The sequence below is a fragment of the Rutilus rutilus genome (assembly GCF_951802725.1).
Source record: "Rutilus rutilus genome assembly, chromosome: 18".
Lineage (NCBI taxonomy): Eukaryota > Metazoa > Chordata > Actinopteri > Cypriniformes > Leuciscidae > Rutilus > Rutilus rutilus.
In genome coordinates this window covers 16,361,477-16,381,557 of record NC_140231.1, presented here as the reverse complement: position 1 = coordinate 16,381,557, position 20,081 = coordinate 16,361,477, and the positions used below count along the sequence as shown (strand labels likewise).

General features: G+C 38.1%; 1 protein-coding gene across 19 annotated transcripts in view; it reads right to left on the bottom strand.

Annotated features, from left to right (window-relative positions):
• Positions 1-702: 702 nt before the first annotated feature.
• The window catches only part of nrg2a (neuregulin 2a), a 105,654-nt gene continuing 86,275 nt past the window's right edge, over positions 703-20,081 (bottom strand). For 3 of the 19 annotated variants that reach the window (XM_084387888.1, XM_084387891.1, XM_084387905.1), the window contains 7 exons: positions 16,903-16,961; positions 11,617-11,640; positions 8,182-8,284; positions 7,057-7,192; positions 6,837-6,964; positions 5,108-5,332; positions 703-1,852 (listed from right to left, as the gene is read on the bottom strand). In XM_084387888.1, coding sequence (XP_084244014.1) covers positions 1,201-1,852; positions 5,108-5,332; positions 6,837-6,964; positions 7,057-7,192; positions 8,182-8,284; positions 11,617-11,640; positions 16,903-16,961 — 1,327 coding nt within the window. In that variant the 3' untranslated portion in view covers positions 703-1,200. Of the gene's footprint in view, positions 1,853-5,107; positions 5,333-6,836; positions 6,965-7,056; positions 7,193-8,181; positions 8,285-11,616; positions 11,641-16,902; positions 16,962-17,310; positions 17,388-20,081 lie in introns of all 19 variants that reach the window. The other 16 variants (XM_084387897.1, XM_084387896.1, XM_084387898.1 and 13 more) reach the window with 9 other exon arrangements.

Below are 20,081 nucleotides of genomic sequence, written 5' to 3'. Positions count from 1 at the left end.
AACAAAGCAAAAATTAAAAAATAGCACAATAACGTGTCTTGTGTGAACAGCCCCTTTACTCTTGCTGTCCCAATGTACCAGGACCAAACGATGGAGGGGACGCATCCGTCAGTCTGGTGTCAGTCTCTCTTCAGTCCTGCGCTAGATGAAGATGTGGAGTGGAATGAAGTCCTGAGACGCTGTGAGGCCTTCCATTCCTCCCGTCTATCTCTCCCGCTGGCCACTCTAACCGGATGGATGTGCTGATAATGAGGGCGATTCGACTGAGTGACGGGAAAGTGGGCTGAGTGGGAGAGACTATATGTTCTTTATTTCTTTGTTATCTGTCAAAAGCTATTAGCACTGACAGCCCGGCCCACGGCCCACTCACATTTAACCCACAATCCCCTTTGGGAAAAAGAAGGCTCCCGTGTGACAAACCTTACCCTGTAGGGATGCAAAGCAAATCAAGGCAGTGCATCTGTAAGACGACATCAGTTGCCCACATGTGTAACTCTAGACAACAGCAGCATATTTCTCAGAGCCACAGTCATTCCGAGGCCTCTCGCTTTTGGTCGCTCACATTCACACACACGCGCACACACTACTTTTTTACGAACCCCCGGTTGCATTTGTCATTGATTTCCTGTTGGTAAAGCAACATGATCATAAACACATCTCTGTGGATCAAATTCATGTAAACGTACACCTTATGTTAGAGTGGTTTATATTGCATGACGGTGGAGGGGGGATGTCACAGTTCAAATGGGGGTCAGCTCCCAAAAAACACAACCTTGAAAGGAAAGTAAAGAAAAAAAAAAAAGAAAAAAAAAAGGCCAAAAAGAGACAACAAAAGAGTAAACGAGTATAAAAAATGAGGCGTCCGTATAAGAAAGGCTACAAAAAACTCCACTGGCCCTCTGGCATCAGCATACAGCAAAAGGCACCACAATATTACTCTATTTTTTTTTTTTAAGTTGTGAAAAAATTGGCACATCTTTTTTATGCTGTAAATCAAAATGTACATATAAATAGAGTTTTCCCTATAAAAAAAGTCTTTGCTGTTAACTAGTAGACAACTTTTGCTAAAATGAAAATAAATATTTCATTTGTTTATAATATCTGTCAGTTATATAAAATAAAAATATTTCTTATAGGTGCATGTCTATAGTAGATCGTTTTTTTTTTTTGTTTTTTTTTTGTGGATAGGTGGTGGTCTCTCTAGTGGGGTGCATTGTCCAGTTTGGGGCGCGTGTGCGTCAGTCTGGTCTGTGTGTTGGCGCGTGGCCCGTGCCGCCCGCTCTGGGCGTGAGAAGTCCGTGTGTCGGGCACGGGCCTGTAGAGGGCGGAGGGCTCGGCGGCGTTCATATTCTGCATACTGAGGAAGGGCGTGCTCTCACCTTCCTCCTCCTCCGAATCACTGTCCGACAGGCAGGTGCGTGAGCCCAAGTCCCGGGACGGTTGGTAGCCGCGTGGCGCAACGTGGCCATTGAGTCTGGACCTGCGCCAGCGGCGACTGCTTCTCTTTGGTTGCTCCATGGAGGAGAGGTACTCCTGGGTGCTTTCGTACTCTTCCTCCTGAGCCAGCCGGTAGGGGCTGGAGGGAAGGCTGCCCGTGCTGTCCCGCAGGTAGCTGCCGCGCTGCTGCTGCCGGTAGGGCTCGTGGCCCCGTGCCTCGTGCAGTGGCACCTGGTAGCGCCGCAGCAGCGGCTGGTCCTCCTCCGGTGGGTAGGGAGCGTGTGCGGCGGGGGGCAGAGACATGGCGTGGCTGGCGTTGGGAGACGTGATCTGGAAGGTAGGCACCTGCGGGGGCAGTGAGTAATGGAAGTCCACGGGAGACAGGCGAGCCGGCGTGGTCAGCGCTGACACGTACCTGTGGCGAGAGAAGGCCAGGGAGAGAGAGAGAGACAGAGACAGAGAGAGGAAGAAGAGCGGGAGAAAAGAAGGTTGTGTGGAACAGATATGGACATCAGTCAATGGTTTTAAGTACAGATAACAGCAAAGGGACCCACCACCGAGAGAGAAGTTGCATTCAGGGGTTCACAACTTTTTGGGTCCACAAAAAAACAAGTCTAACAGGTCTGACATTCACCCAAACAGAATTAAACTTTAGGATCTCACAAAGAGCAAATCACATTCTAAAGACTAAATGCTTTTTCACTGGGCATTTTATCTCTGCTGTATATCTAAGTTGGATCTATAAATAATATAAACAGTATATGAGATTTTTTTTTTGAAAGAAGTCTCTCATGCTCATTTATGTGATCAAAAATACAGTAAAATAGCAATATTATTACAGTTTGATATTAGATTTTTTTTAAATCTATTTTAAAATGTCATTTATTCCTGTGATGGCAAAGCTGAATTTTCAGCATCATTACTCCATTCATCAGTGTCACATCATCCTTCAGAAATCATTCTAATATGCTAATTTGGTGCTAAAGAAACATTTATTACTATTAATGTTGAAAACCGTTTGCTGCTTACAATTTTTGTGGAAGCCATGATACATTTTTGCAAGATTCTTCGATGAATAGCATTTATTTATCTTTTGCAACAATGAAAAAGTCGTTACTGTCACTTTTGATCAATTTTATCAATGCTGAATAAAAAATAAAAATATGAAAAACAAATCGTACTAACCTCAAACTTTTGAACGGTAATGTATACACACAATATATATGCCTACAATTTATTTATCTTATTTTTAATACCGTAGTATGGACCTCCGCACATGACATGCGGGGAAAAAAATCATGTAAATCATGCACACAATATAGCAATTTGTACAAATTCTTAATTTGTGGCCACGATATACATATATTTTTGTCCGGATGTCATGTGCGGGACTCTGTACATTTGAACGAATTTAAGCACAAAATAATATATTCAGTAGGTCTAACTGTTGACTATTAAACGTATGCTAACAACATTAAAAATCACAAAATAAGTTATATGCATTTCACAGATATCTCCTGTGCCTGACCCCATGTGGGCGACCTCGAGGTTGAGAACCTCTTTCAGAGTTCCTACGGTCATTGAAAACCTAGATTTAAAAAAAAAAATTTAGATCTGGAAAAATCATGAAATTCATTAAATCCTAAAAAATGATGGGAATTTCTGAATATATATTTTTAATTTACTGTAAATACTGACTAGAAATTGCTTTTTGAGTGCAACCTCTCTAAAATAATTAAAATTCTTACTGCACTGTGAACAACATGAACAATCCACTAATCTAAAGGTGTGGGATCCCTGTTCTGTGTTAGCTGCTCATTCGCAGTGCTCCTGTCTTGTATTTTTGCAGAGTTGCATCAATTTACGCCCACCTTGCTATGGCACTAGAAAAATAATAGTACGCACACTAAGACTCGGCGGCTGAAAGCTCAATAGCAAACGACAGTAGACATGCGTGCTACAGTAACAAATGAGGCCACGTCAAACCTCCCAGTCTAGGCTAAGCATTGTTACTGCAGCACGCCACCAGATGGATGACAAAGCTTGCCTTACAAGTTCCCTTCCGTTAGCGTGCATCATGCTACACTTAATCATGTAAGCGGGTCATTTTCCCTGATGCCTTTGACAAAAAAAAAAAAAAAAAAAAAAAAAAAAAATCGCTATCTGCGTTTGTTCCTTTGGCCTGTGCTGTGTGAGTTAAAGTGAGCGTGCCCTCAGAGTGGAGGCCACAGTCAAACTGGAGCAGATAAATTAACACTGGCTGCTCGGTCACAGTTTTTCGGAGCCTGAGGGCAGATAGTCGTATGCACAACAGCTCAGTCAGCTGCAGAGGAGGAGAGAAGGTAGAGAGGGAAATAGTGCAGAGCAGAACACCAGAGACCTGTTTCACCCCTGAGATAATGTGTTGTTCGGCTCTTGTTGACTTAATGAACCCCTCACGGTATAAATTCTCCTGTTTTGGCCCCTACATGGTGGTGTGGGCGTTTCGCAGGCGAGAGATAACTGTAAATACAGCTGGCCGTGGGCTAGATTCTCTCTGCCTTGATACAAATACTGCGTATCTGGAGCAGCGAAGCTTTGCTTGACCCTGACTCCCTCTCTGACATTCTCAGCTGGGCCAGAGCATCTGCACGATTTGCGCAATGAATTTTACTATTATATTCGTCATGGTACACAGTGTGTGATTTGTATAGTGAGTTTTGAGGGGTCAGCTTTCTTATCGGGAGAGGTTTTGATCAGATGCGCTAGTGGCTGACGCAGCACAAGAAACTAAATATGTGGATGTTTATTGATATGTTATATTTGTAAAAAATATATTTATATGATATGTTTATATATATAAAATTTGAATATTACATTATATATAGGCTAATGAAATGTATGTGTATGTCTATATAATATAAAAATGTATATATATTATATTATGTTATGTGAATATAACATTTTAATTGTATATATATTTCATTATATATAATATTATAAACATTATACATTATATATATATATATATATATATATATATATATATATATATAATTGATGTATGGTTTGTTAGGATATGACAATATTTGGCCGAGATACAACTATTTGAAAATCTGGAATCTGAGGGTGCAAAAAAATCGAAACATTGAGAAAATCGCCTTTAAAGTTGTCCATTTATATTCGCGATTGTGCTGCATTCACTCACAAAAATAAATGTTTTATATATTTACGGTTGGAAATTTACAAAATATCTTCATGGAACATGATCTTTACTTAATATCCTAATGATTTTTGGCATAAAAGAAAAATCGATACAATATATTGTTGGCTATTGCCACAAATAAACCCGTGCGACTTGTGACTGGTTTTGTGATCCAGGGTCAGATATTATATATTCTTGTTTAGAATTTTTTCTTATAGTTAGCTCACTAGCTTTCTTTTATTTATCAACATTTATCAAATTATATTAATTAATTAATTAAATTAAATTATATTAGACCCCACCAAACCCCTCCAAACGACCCAAACCCTGATGGTACGTGCTGTGAAATTTGCTATTGAATCTTTCACGCCACCCGTGCCAATCTCCCGGGGTAAAGGAGACTATGCACTGAAATGCAGAGTCTTACTGCACACACTAAAATGGTTCTCAGTGCCATGGCTGCAGAGAGGGGGTGCTCCTGCGCACCTGTCGCTATGCGGAGAGTCCCCAAGCGAGTCGAACGAGTCGCCGTACTGCAGGGCCGGCCGGTGGGGCTCAGTAAAGCCACAGTGTGCGGCACGTCTGGCCCGAGCCTCCATGCACGCAGGACTGTTGCATTTACTGGTCCCCACTGAGGACGACATCATGTCGGAAGGACAGTCGGAGAGGACGCTGTCTGTTCGCTCCAGACTCCACGTTCTCCCTTCATGTCTGAGAAAGACAGAAAGAGAGAAAAAGAATGAAAGAAAAGGGAAGGAAAGAAAGCAGGACAGAAAAAGCGCACAAGATGCTTAACCCAGTGGTTCCCAAAGTGTGGGGGGAACGGGAGGCTAGTTCTTAGATTTCCTTTGTCTTCAAGACTCAGAATATAGCGACTCAGTCATATGAACTACTTTCATGCTACTTTTATGTGCTTTTTGGAGGTGGACAATCCTTTCATGTTTCATCTACGTTGGTGTTCCACAGATGAAAATATTGAATATGGAAATATGGAATATGGAAAAATACGATTTGGAACAACACCAAATCAGTGTTATTTTATTATTTTTTATATACTATTATAGTTTTTTTTTTGGGACTAGCTTTTATTTTTATATAAAAAATTTTGTTGAATTTTTAGTAATTAAATAACTATATTAGTAGTTATTACTAACAATAGTAAACTATATAAACCTATATATGAAGACTTCAGATGCAAAAGCCTCTAAGTGCCATCTGAAATTTTCTTCTAAAATGAGTATTTTTATCAAGCTCGTATATTTAAGTTCAGTAATTTCACTTTAATGACAATTAATAGGTAATTTTCATTGCCATTAAAGTGAAATAAGAGAACATAAACATTCAAGCTTGATAAAAATGATCATTCTAGAAGGAAATTTCAGATGGCACTTAGAGGCTTTTGCATCTGAAGTCTTCATATATAGTTTAAAGGCAATATTTCAATTTTTTTTGTTTAGTTTAAGTTTTTCACCTAATATTTACGAAAAAAACTTATTTCACTTCAATATAACACAAATATTTCAGTTAATGAAGAAAACACTGCAAGGGTGGTGAATAAGTTATGGCAAAAGGCAACACAAGCTTTACAAAAGATAATGTATATCCAGTGATGATCATTTCTTTCTTTTTTTTCAAGTTTTAGGCAATTCATTATTCACAACAGTAAAAACTGACAAGGCATAGTTTTCTTAGTTTTTTGCAAACAGTTAAACTGAAAAATGTACAAACTAAAAATTTAGTTTTTCAAAAATTTTCAATAAGTATACATTTGGCAACAATATTTTGCAACAATACGGCTGATTGATAACGGAAAGTGAAAATGTTGTGGGGGGGGGGGGGGGCACACAAAGGCTGTTTTTGTTTCAAAGGAGTCATGACAGAACAAACCGAGAACCACTGGTTTAACCCATATGTGTGTAAGAATCAGTTTGAGTGAAAAGCGTGAAGTCGAAGCCCTGCGAGGTGATCATGGTGTATAACCTCTGAGTTTCTCTGCACTCACTCACTCACACCTGCGACTTGATTCTAAAAGGGGTGAATAATGGCTGCCTGACTCGGATTCCACACCTAGCGGGTGAAAGGAAAGGGGGAAAAAAAATGCTGAATGCGATGAAAGCAGACGTATGACATGGGCCGTGACCCCTGGCTATGATGAATCCACACACAAATCCTCAGCTCATTTCTGGTCAAACATGCCACGTTGTCAGGAATGTACCTGTGAGTGGAGGAATGAGCCCGGGTGGAGGAGTTGTGGGATCTGGAAGACTGCCGGCTGCCAGGAAAAGGTGCCTCTTCTCCGTGTCTAATGACCCTCTCAGTTGCCGGTACATTTTTGGAGATATACTGCGATTGAGAAAGAAAAAAAAGAGCCCTTTTGTTACCGACAGAAGATACTACATCACAACCAATCACGTTTATTAAGAAGAGTGACGTACATCTACCATGGGTATCTCCTCAGGACCTGGGCCTGGGTGATTGGGTCCGTTGGCCAGGTTCCGGTTGGGATGATCCACATAAAGGTTCTGCCTCAGATGATTGTGCATCTTCTTCCTCTGTTTCCTGGGGGGGAGGCTACAGTGAGGCAGTGTCACTCTCTCAGACATCGGCCCAGAATCACAACCATCACGTCACATTTAAAAGCTCACTATGCTGCAATGCCGCAGCTGGATTTAATGCTCATTTTAAGCTAAGTTCTATTTATTTATTTACTGTATAGTGGCGCCAAAATGTATTTTGCCACTTAAACCACACTTACAAATGTAATTTCAGTCGATGATAAAATATTAAACCAAATGGCATCTGCAAACAAATGATTCTAGACCGTTTTCTTTTTTTAAAGTTTGAAATATGCTGTCTTTCTTTCAAATAAATTCCACTTGAATTGATATTTTATAATGTAATGTAAAACACATTTACTTAAATATGTTTAACTTTGTATAAAATTAGTTGAGTTAATGCCAAAGCAAATGTAGTTTTACCATTTACCAAACCGTATTTTACTGTAATACAAATACGGTAAAAAAAGTAAATGAATAGTTTAATTCAGCAAGGATGCATTAAATTGATTTTAAATGTCAGTAAAGACATTTATAATATTACCAAAAATTCAGTTTTAAAATAATTGATGTTCTTTCTATTTATCAAAAAAAAAAAATCGCAAATTTATCGCAGTTTCCACAAATATACTAGCAGCACAACCATTTTCAACATTGATAATATTATAAACGCTTCTTGAGCAGCAAATCAGCATACCACAAAGATTTCTGAAGGATCATGTGACACTGGAGTAATGACGCTGAAAATGTCAGCATCATATGGTTATACAGTTTCACAATATTACTGTTTTCACCTATTTGTTTTGTGTCAAATAAATGTAACCTTGAAGAGCATAAGTTACTTACCAACTTTGATTTTAATTAAGTACTCGAATAATATGTGATTTCAGTGTGAAAAAAATATTTTTGAGTACACTTTTTTTTTTCTTATTACTGCTACAGTAATATATTTAGAATTTAATTTCTAAACTAAGTTTAGATCGTTGTTTTTCGCCTCATACTTACTTGGTTTTGCAGTAGGCCACCACACAGACTATGCCCACCACCAAAAGAGCCACACAGATGCCGGTGATTGTCAGGACTCTCTTCTGATAGAGCTCCTCTGCCTCTGCACATTGTCACACACACACACACACACAACAAAACCAGAGAACAACTATCAGTCTCAATTAAAACTACAACTGGTTCTAAACTCTCTCGTAAACAGTCCCCACTGCTGCGGCGGTCCTCTTTCATTTCATAGTGTCTGAGATATATCATGTACGGCCCGGATTAACATGTTCTTCCTATCGGGCATTTAGCATGACTCAGATCCCGTACGCTCTCATTAACTGCGTGGATATGAGGATTAATCATGAGATGGGAACGAGGCTCAGGCCTCAACACGGGCTCTAATGGACCAGCTCAGCAGTGGAAACTGCTTGCGCGAGGAATAATGCGTATCATTATCGTGGACGTGAGGGAAACGGGCTGTCTGAACAATCTCCCAATGGGCACTGATGATTTCTGAGAGTCCATGGATGCCTTCCTCCACTGGGGGGCATCGTAATTCAGCTCAATTTACAAGCTCAAACAGCATTTCAAGAGGACGATTGAAACGTGGATGAATATGCAGGGCAAATTGGTTTAAGAGGTGATTGCATGGAGGCACAGATATAATCATCAGGGTCTTTGTTCGGCTTGGTCAGTTATAGTTTATGTATTCATAACCAATCAAAGCATGGTTTCTTAGCAAGCTTTAAAGGCATATTTTGGATACAGTGCAAGTTAAGCTTATTAGACAGCATTTGTGGTATAATGTTGATTAGCACAAAGAAAATCTTCCTTTTCTTTAAAAAAAAACTAAAATCACGAGGACATTCGCAAAATAACTGAATGGAGTTTATTACATTTTTTAAACATTAAAATATTCACTCTTTCAATAGCATGGTCCCATGATTAAAACATTATGCATGATTTCATGAATTACTTAATAACCATTTCTATGTAAACTTTGTTGCCATGATAACATGCCATAAACTGACTGCAGAAATGATTTCACAGCTCAAATAATACACACGTTTTAACTAAAGAATTAATGTAAGCCTCTCAGTTCTGCTTTTAAATCCTCCCCATTTACTTCCATTGTAAGTGCCTCACTGCAACCCATTTAAAAAATAAAAATAAAACAAGGGATGAGTCGAATTATTTTTGGTGGTAATAAACATTATGCCACACATGCTGTAGATCAAGCATTACTTCTTATAAAACACACTGAATGTTTGGTTCAATTCAAAAGGACATGTTTTTTCAAATATCAAACCACAGCCTTCTGCTTTTCCCTTGGAAATGGGCCTTGGTTTGGTCCCACAGACCTTCCAAAAGGAAGAGAATGTGTGTCCGAGAGGGATGGGGGCTAGTTAGGGGAGAAATATTTCATAATCAATAATGAAACAATCCAGCTGTCGTTCGCTCAGAGCGAGGAGGAGAACATTATTTCTGAAGGGCCTCATCTGTGCTAGTAGGAACAGAGCTGAGTATGTGATTTAAGCACACATCGTGACTCCATAGAGGGCCTGGTTTACTCGTACCATAAAATGGATCATTTTCAAGGAAAAACAGAGGCTGTGTTTGTAAGCAAAGAACAGACGATTGGGAGAGGTCATATAAACAACCTAATTATGGTACTAATGCAGTTTGGCATGCTAGGGCACTAGGATTCAGTTTGTCCAAGCCTGGTAATATTAAGAACAGAAAACAAAAGAGCAACTGCATTTAATTTAAACCATTATCAAATACAGATGCAGAAATCACACTGGTGAAGCAGAAGAATGGTAAAGTAGCGTGCAAGGATAGACATAAAGGGGGAAAAAATAATTCAGCAAAGACAACGGGAAAGAGGCCAGATGGAACAGGGAGAAGAACTTAGATTAGAATAAGGGAAGACAATGAAAATAAAGGAACTATTTTGTTTGAGAAATGGACTCGTATCTGCAGCACTCATCCATATTGTGTTGAAGGTAAAGTCAGCATGATCAACTGTACAATAAAAGACCATCTGGAGATCTATCTATCTATCTATCTTTCTGTAGTTTGTTTTAAGCACAGAATGACATTTTTCTAGTTAAAAAAAGACTTTAAATTATTTTACATTATTTAAAAAAGTATAAATTATAAAAAATCATTAAATTACAAAATTATATTCTCTGAAAGTCTTAATGTTACATCATTTTATTGATTTTTTTTTATAGTGTGAAGTGGGCAACCCAAAGAGTTCACTTGAAATCCTGAAAGTGCGTGCGTAAGGGAAACTGAACTCTTCAACGTGAGCCAAGGCTTTCAAGGTATAACATAATTAGATTCAATGTTAGTACTACTCCAGTGCACATAAATTTACTTGAAGCTACACACTTGTTATGTTTACTGTTCAGTAAATACAAGGTTGGTGTGTAAACTGACAGAGGTTTACACAATGCTCACTGCTTAAGAGCCTGAGACTAGTTGCATACACTTGAAGAAATCTGTGTACATCTTCAAGCTGATTACAAAAAAACTGACTCATTTGCCGACTCTTTATGTCGTTCCAACCAATTCAACAAAATATATGGTTGTCAAAAGTCCTACGCAAAACTTGAACTAACTACGCACACTGTTAAATGCTCACAGTAAAACTTTTTGGCAACGTTTCTTGGTCTGCTAGAAAATTCACGGCTAATTTTAAAAGAGTGAGCTGACTGAAACTTCGTAGGCTTTGTTCACATTGCACACAAATCCAATTTAGTTATCAAATCTGATCTTTTAATAAAATTGGATCCATTTGTTCAAATAGTGATAGTTAATATCATCTATATGTGCATCGGTTGCCAAAGACTAGTTTGATCCTTTATAACGTCAGGCAATTGATGAACATACTGCGCCCAAAATCACTTATTTGTTCACTCATTCCTGTATAATGAATGCCACATAGTTTACTATATGAGGAAAGAGCAAAAATGAACGTATTGTACATGACTAAATTCAATACTGAGCACTTTGTATGATGTTACATGTGCGTCATGTCACGAATTACAGACATTTGAACTATGCTATCAGTCAGACTCAAAAAACATTCCAAAAATCTGATTTTAATCGGATTTTAGACCATATATGTATACTTATAAACATCAGATTCATGTTGTTTTTTCCTAAACGGATTTGAGTCAGATCCGATTTTTTTCTGCCTGTCTGAACAAAGCCTTAAAATCCCACTGTGACGAGACGAGGGCTGCAGATAATGATTCCCATGCCAGCTCTTGGAAAGAGGAGCTACTATACAGAGCAACGGCTGATTGACAGATTTATTTCTTAATCAATTTGTTCATTAGCTTTAGAGTCCATTGGAGAGAGGCTACGGAGGTGTGTCAAATGGAATGAGAGCTACACAGTTCAATCTGGAAAACGGAATGAAGGATTGGTCCATACCCATAAATTCAATCCCAAGAGATTCTGCCAGTGCAAAGAGTTGATAACGAAGAGCAAAAACAAAAACAGAGAGAGAGAGAGAGAGAGAGAGAGAGAGAGAGAGAGAGAGAGAGAGAGAGAGAGAGAGAGAGAGAGAGAGAGAGGGAAAACAAGAACAAGATTTAGGAGATAGATATCCCACCATACATAGGAACACATATTGGCATAATGAAAGTCATGTCAAGACACATCATGCAGATACTATAATGTGAAAAAGTATAAGTGGTTAGATAATGCAGGTTAGAGCACATATGAAATATAGGTTTCTTGAAAACAGATCTGGATTAATGGGTAAGAGAAAATAATAAAGAGTAATAAAATCATCAAACTAGCATCTAGCATCAAACTAGTAGTTTATTTCGGTATTTATTGCATGGATTAGGATCTGAGATTTTGAAACGAGCAGCTAGGTTAGTAGATTTTATTTTATGAATTCATGTCATTGTGGGGTCATGTCAGGGCGCATTGTTAGACACTTTAATTTATGTTATTTTAGGGGTGTTATTTCATCATTAATGTAATTATTGTTATATACAGCAAGTATGCAGGAATGCAAGTAAACTGATATACATTCAAGCGTTCATTAAGTTTCACAATTCAAATATCTCTGATGTGTCTTACCTGTGGGGCACACAGACAGCTGATATTATTCATAAAAACAATTTGATGCGTTTGTTTATGTTAATTGTTAATGACAAGATGCTATTTACACTTTGGGATGTTATATTAGTAAAACATGCACTATGCAACAAATATCATGGCTAGACAAATCAATTTAGGGGGGTTTTATATTCTCTGCGTGATTAATCGTTAAAAGATCGATTCAAACCCACACCCACGTGATCTCATTCCTAAATGAAAACGATTCTCCCGTGGTTATTAAACCTTTCGATCACAGTGCATATTCAGATCAGGGGTGCGTTTCCCGAAAGCATCGTTAGCCAACTATGGTCGCAAGTTCCGTCGTTATCAGCATAGTTCACAATTAAGTTCACGGTCGCAATTAACAGCATCGCAAACTTGTGTGGTTGGAACGACAGCTCTCGAGCTGTGGTTAGAAGCATAGTTTCTAGATGTAAACTGAATAAATCCTTATCTTTAGCAAAATAAGCAAGCTGACATTCAGTACAACCCGTGTTATTTATTTAGAATGCATACAAATGTAATTTACGTCTTTTAGTTTGTCAAGAGATTTAAAGCACCGTTTTTGAAGACTGCGCATGTGCGAACGTGCTCTACTATGTAAGAACGAGCCAAATATTGAGTCTGGCAATAAAGCAAAATAACTGAGAAAAATTAGAAATGATCTTCAGATGCCATGTCTGTAATTTATATGACAAAATCTAGCGTTAATTCGATCTCAAACAGATTAATTAAAATAAGTTATTAGTCCACCACGTGCGAGACGTCATAAACCAACGTGGTTGAACGATACTTTGCGACATACGGTTTCGGGAAACAGTCGTGACTAGCTAGTTGACTTCTCCATCGATGCATCGTACTATGGTAGTTAAGCAGCGAGCTATAGTTGTACGGGAAACGCACCCCTGGTTGGCGCTTCTGCTGAGCCAGAGAGAGCAGTTGTCATATGAAACACAGTATCATTATTTCTGTGTTACTGGGATAAAAGTTTGGCAGCTAACCTGCCTAATATTAGCCACAGGAAATTCCCACTGTTGTCATGACAACATACTTTCACAGGTTTGATAGAGGTGGAACAGATGCCTGAGTGATCGTCAGGTAGAGATACGATTTTATTTAATTTTTTTGCATTATAAAGTAAAAAATGAACAAAAACCAAGAAAACTAAAATATTACTATTCCAGGTGCCTTATATATAATGACCCATTTACACTTAAAAAAATAAAAAAATAAATGTTACTTAGTTATTTATGGAACTCATCTGCCCATGTTCACTTTGCTAGCGTGGTTAAGTAGCTTGGACATTCTTTTAAATCTATTCTTTTGTGTTAGAATTTCATGAGAGTGAGTGAGTCAGTTTTATATTTTGGGTGAACTATTCCAGAGTAAATAAAAAAAACAAAAACATTTTATTTATACAAATGACAAGGTAAAATAAATAAATGGATATTTTTCTGTAATATTTCTCAGGGATCCTAGTCTAAAATCCCCTGGGCTGTTGCAGTGCTTCTGCCAGAGAATATTTTAGTTCTCTACAATGACTCTAATTGGTAGAGCGATTACAATTCTCTCAACAGCGAGTTGAACAGAAAGTGACAGAAAATCACTTTCTCTCAGGGACGACAGCTTTGAGGACACGTCTGCCCTCGTGCACAACCTCCAACCTGAGAATTACGGCTGGGCGTTGCATGTAGAAATGACATTTTGTCAGATGTTCTCCGTGTTAGAATATTCCTACCACGCACTAAGATGGGAGACACCTTCATTTCTCTCTTCTACCCATGTTCCCTGGCGCCAAAGACATTTTTTTTTTTCTCTCTCTGCTTGTATGTACACGCACCTATTGTGCTACATTTATGCTATTTCCATTTCCTCCGGTTTAAAAGCATCAATACCTGCACTGTTTCAACATCTAATGTTGACAGACAACCATTTCTAGACCTCCCAACTGAACAGCGCTACAAAGTACGGAAAGGTAGCCTGGTTGTTGACTGTTTAAAAAGCTAACAATCCACGCGTGCAAAGACATGATCCGAGCGCTGTCCTGATATAGAATGATAAATCACGACCTGACATTACATGACACAGGTAGAGCATGTGTCAAACTATATTTTTTCTTGTTTGCACCACTTTGTGTATACATCATAAATGATTCCTTTTTATACGGCGTGGAAATCCATTCCGTTCTACACGCAACTTTGTAGGTTCATTTTGTTAACATCAATCTTTCATGCTGTACTTCCTATCTTTTTAAAAGCGAATACATTTATGTTGAGATTTAAGGTCATGGTAAAATGTAAACAGAGGCAGCAGAGCAACACCGTCGAGAGCACAAAGGCCTGATTATACACACTATGCGGACTCAATAGCTCACAGGCATGAGCTGTCAGGTGTCGTGATCCCTGCGCCTCCCTCTAATCTAGGTGTTATTCTGTAGTTGATGGACATGTGCGGTGGAGACGCCGAGGTGTAGCCTTATACGGTTAAAACGTGTCACCTCGGGGAAGTGGAGCTGTTTAATTTCACAGCATAATTAAGGGGTGGATTTTTGAACTGTTAGGGGATTTGTGGCAGGATTGTTCTGAGGGAAACAATGGCTGTACTTCGCAAACCGCTCTTGTTTTACACCTGTGAAACTACAGAACGATGCATTGTATACAGCTGATACAAAAATCTGTCTACAAACTCAAAATATATATATATTTTTTTAACTTTGAACTAATTATGGCAGCATTACGGTACTAAATCTAAGCAATTATGAAATTGCAGAACTCAATAATAATTTGAAATACATTTACTATACTATATATTTCATTTGCATTTATGCATTTGGAAGATGCTTTATGCATGTTATTGCCTATTCATATATTCCCTGAGAATCAAACCCAAGATCTTGGCGTTGTTCGCCTTATGCTCCACTGTTTGGACCATAGGAACTAGTGATGCATTCATATCAAAATTGTGGCCGATAACAATTTTTATGTTTTGGCCGATAAATGATTAAACACTAAATTCTAATTTAACACTAAAAACTAAAATTGATCCTACCTGTGTGAAGGTGTCACAATGTTATAATGCACAGAATGACAATATTCGTTTTAAAATTTACTAATGAACATTTCAATTATTAGTGCTTTTAAAGAGTAAATTGTAAATGTAATCTAAAGCCAATATATATCCAATATTAACAGATACTGATAAATAAAAACATACATAACCAACATGGCACTGATATATTGTGTTAAAGTCCCTGTAAAGGCAATTCTACAAAAAAATTCTAAACACATTATAAGTGCTAGAAATGTATTGCTAAAACATGTTACAAAGACTGAGAACTGTGAAGTACTAAATTGTGGAGTTAGACCGTTTAACAGTTTTTCACCCTTGCTGTGAGCCGGATTTTTTGGGCGGGGCTAAAACGGGGGCTCGATGACGCACTGCGACCCCCTGAGCTTGATTGGGCCCCTACTTGATGACGCACGGAGTCACTAAGCCTATCGCTCAATCGCGAGTTACTATCAGACAGCCTACAGTTTGCTAGCTACTATGCCCACGGCTCTAGCTATGCCTTCGTCATGTAAATGCGTATTCCCTGGATGCAATCACTTAGAAAACAGATCGGTGTCCTTATTTAAATTTCCGAAAAATGATCATATCAAGAAGAGGTGGATTTATCTTGTGAAGAGCTAACGTTACCTTGATGGAGAGCTGATGATCACCACCACACCCGCCTCTGTAGAGATCAGGATAGTTTACTTTCGTTGGAGACAACTGGAATTCACTGATAATCCGCTGTTACTGGTGAATGGGGCCGAACCGACTATCTCCCGCTGTCCGCTTCGGCCTTCATCCTCCCGTCGCGCCGACATGCACGAGCTGTGCGCGAGTCATATTTCCCGCGAGTGGGCGTGGTTTCATCGCAGCCAGCGGACACGCCCCCAGCGTTTGAGAGCTGAGACTACTGCTCATTTTTTCGAGATTTTGATAGCTTATTTTATTTACTTGGCGGCTTTTTTAATCATTGAAATTGGGCTGGGTGGCTAATAACACATTTTTCGGTGGTATGACAAACTCAGAACACATACTTAATTTTGACTTTACAGGGACTTTAATATGAAGGTTTATTTTTTATTATGGACATTTTTTAAAAATGTATTAGTTGCCATTTTGTGATAGCTATTGTGCAATTTTTATATCTAAATTATTAGCTGACCAGTCACATGTTTATGGTTAGTAAATTGACAGTAACTATATTTCTGTCATATATGTTAAGGAATGATGCAGCATCTTGGTGTTTTATTGCCATTATGATTATGACTAAGTTACGGTTCAATCTATTAAAGAACATGCATCATAACTGAAAACATGCATCATTGATCATGTTAAGAGGTAATGTAATGTAGAATCAATTAACCAGTGATGCAGGGGGTAAATGAGACACTGGACCAAATAAAACTCAATAATTGTAAAAAAAAAAAAATAACAAAAAAATGGATTTGTTAGAACAGGAAGTAGATTAATAACCATTACAGAACCACATTCCACATCTCCGGTTTCAGCATGCAAACCGTACAGACAGACAGACAGAAGAAGAAATGGACATACGGTAGAAACTGGCCATAACGTAGGTTTGACAGCGATCACCAGTAAAGTCATTTGGACACCTGATGAAAAGAGACAAAACCATAGAGAGAGAGAGAGAGAGGGAGAGAGAGAGAGAGAGAGTGTCGAGCAGAGAAAAAAAAATGCAAGAGAAAAAGGAAAGGGTGAAAGCAAGAGAGAGAGAGAGAGAGAGAGAGAGGGGGGAAAAGAAAGCAGAGAGAACATTAGGACAATAGCACAATTATGTACAGCAGAAGCTGAGGATCCCACTGGAGGAACCACTGTGTCTATTTCAGGACAGACTTAAGCCAGCAAGCCTTGGGAGGCGGAAGGAGGTAAAGGAGAGACAACAGTGGTAACCCAGTGACAGCCGGTCCTCTGTTTGCTGCTGTGCATCTCAAGTCAACATACTTTTATTAGGTTTGGGCATGTATAACCGCTTGGGCTCTGTCTGCAAGCACCGCTGGCCGAAGTATCCGTCCGGACATCTGGGGGAAGGAGAGGTGATGAAATACAGAGATACACCAAACACACACAGACATCATACACAGAGGATATTATGCACGGCGACGTCAGAAACACATCCAGACAAACATCTGATAGTCAGCCGATTCTCCAGCCATCATTTGTTTAAGAAGAGCACTTTCTGAATGATTTTTGTCATGTTTTCTAAATATTTATCAACCATTCTTAAAACAAGATCATTTTACCGTATGATATTTTAAGATTTCGGTTTCCAGAGAATACATCTTGAATTTACATCATAGTTTGACGTTTAGTGTTTTTGAAAGAAGTCACCAAGGCTGCGTGCATTTGTTCAGTAAAAAATGTAAAGTAAAAACAGTGATATTGTGAAATATTATTACAATTTAAAATGACCGTTTTCTATTGAATATTTTAAAATGCATGATTTCCTGTGATGGCAAAGGTGAATTTTCAGCATCTTTACTCCAGTCTTCAGTGTTACATGATCCTTCAGAAATAAATATCTGATAAGAAACATTTCTTATTATTATCAATGTTAAAAACAGCCGTTTAATATTTCTTTGGAAACCGTGGTACATTTTTCTTTTCAACAGAAAGTTCAAAAGGACAACATTTATTTAAAATAGAATTTGTTTTTGTAATAATGTAAAAGTCTTAAATCAAGTGTAATCACAACTTTTTTTTCTTTTGTCAGATCAACTTAGATAATTATTTTGGTTCAGATAACATCGAATTTTGAGTTTCTGTTGTCAAACCAATCAACTTTTTTAAGTTAAACCAACAATATTTTTTTACAGTCACTTTTAATCAATTGAATGCATCCTTGTTGAATAAAAGTATTAATTTCTTTTAAAAAAAGTCACGTAACTGACCACAGTATATATTCTCTGAGAACACGTTTTCTTATTTTAAGCATAAAAAAACTAAAAACTTAAAGTAATAAACTAATGTACTTCAACATATTTAACTCTTTTTAATTAAAGATATATTCTTTGAAAGCTAATCTCTTTTAAAGCTAATCTTACTATAGTTTGCTTCTCAAGTAAATTGATCTTGTCTGGAAAACATGAAATAAAATTTATTAAAAATTATTTTGCAGCCCAGAATAAAGCCTGGTGTGAACCAATCATATTCTAGCAAACACCAACAGCTTAAACTGCATCTAAACCTATAAGCAGCACATCTCTAATATGGTCGCCTGATTATGACATGGCTCTCATTCATGGATTTGATTGGCCAATTATGCTTATTCATGTCATTCCAGTAAACAGATTACGCCTCATCAGTGCGCAATGAGCGATATGAGGGTAATGTTTTCACAGTGTTAATTCCTCTAACTCAATAACTGCTCTAGTCAGCGATCAATCACTGATGAATGGCCACCTTCAATTTTCAGGACAAACAGAAATCGTGAGCGAGTGTTATCTTCCGTCACCAGCTCGTCTTCTGAACGCCGTCTCCCTGCACATCCCACGCTGCACCGCCAGAGGCTCAGTAAAATCTCAGCATCCTCAAAACAAGTCCATTTACTTGGGAAGCATTAAAGATTTGTTTTCAGAGAATATGACTTTGTACCCTGCTGGCAAATAGTTTTTTTCTTACTTTAAGCTCAAATCTAACACAATTCAGTGAGATCTTAAAGCAGCACTTAGCGGGCACGCATACACACAAGGCTCCTGTTAAAGTTGAAAAAGCCCTTTTGAAGTAGGATGTGAGGCATTACGCGTGACACTATACATGCAGCACACACACGATGCCACTGGTAAGTTTACAGAGTGTAAAATGAGCCATGGTTCAGGCCGTAATCTCTTCGCTGCCTGGTACGCGGTAAAACACTGCAGTTTTAACTACGGAGACCCTGGGAATAACAGAGAGATGGTGAGAGACCATAAGATGTTGTAGTCTTTAGGGGAATGCAGGAGGGAGGGGAAGTTGGGGTATGTACCGGAGCGCAGACATGTGGGGGTCAAAGGTCATGGAAACAATGTTATCGTGCTGGAGAGTGCCAGAGAGACCGACCGACGTGTGTGCAAACGTGTGCCTCTCAGTCTGGAGAGGTCCTCTGGGATTTTAACTCCTCAACTTCATTCATTCCTTTCTCCAAATGAAGAACAGATTATATTACATCTGTCTATGTTCATTGTTTGCATAAAGCGTGCAGACTCAGACTGGTCCTTGTGTCTTTACCTTGAGGAAATGTGGTAATGTGGTGATATTTTCAGGTTGGTTGAAATTCAGATTTGATACACCAAGTACAAACCAAGTGTTTCTTTACAAAACCAAATGTTTTACAATAAAAAATTTAAATAAATTAGATCAGCTTTCATTAATTTCATTCCTTTTTTTTTTATTCTTCTAAACATAAAAAAAGAAACATTCAGGATGCATTGGCATTATTATTTATATTCATCAGTATTATTAATAATATTATATATTCAATATTTGAAAACTATTGCAGGATGCATTGATTATTACTTCATATTTATTATTATTAATATAATTTTTTATTAGTAAATAATAATGTATTTATTATTTTTGGAATCTTGTTTCCGCCACGGAATAAAAAAAAATTAAAGGATAATTGGGACTTTTTATCTCACAATTCGGACTTTTTTTCTGCCAATTGCGAGTTTATATCCCGTCATATGCATGATATAAACTCGCAATTACCAGAAAAAAAGTCAGAATTGCGGGAT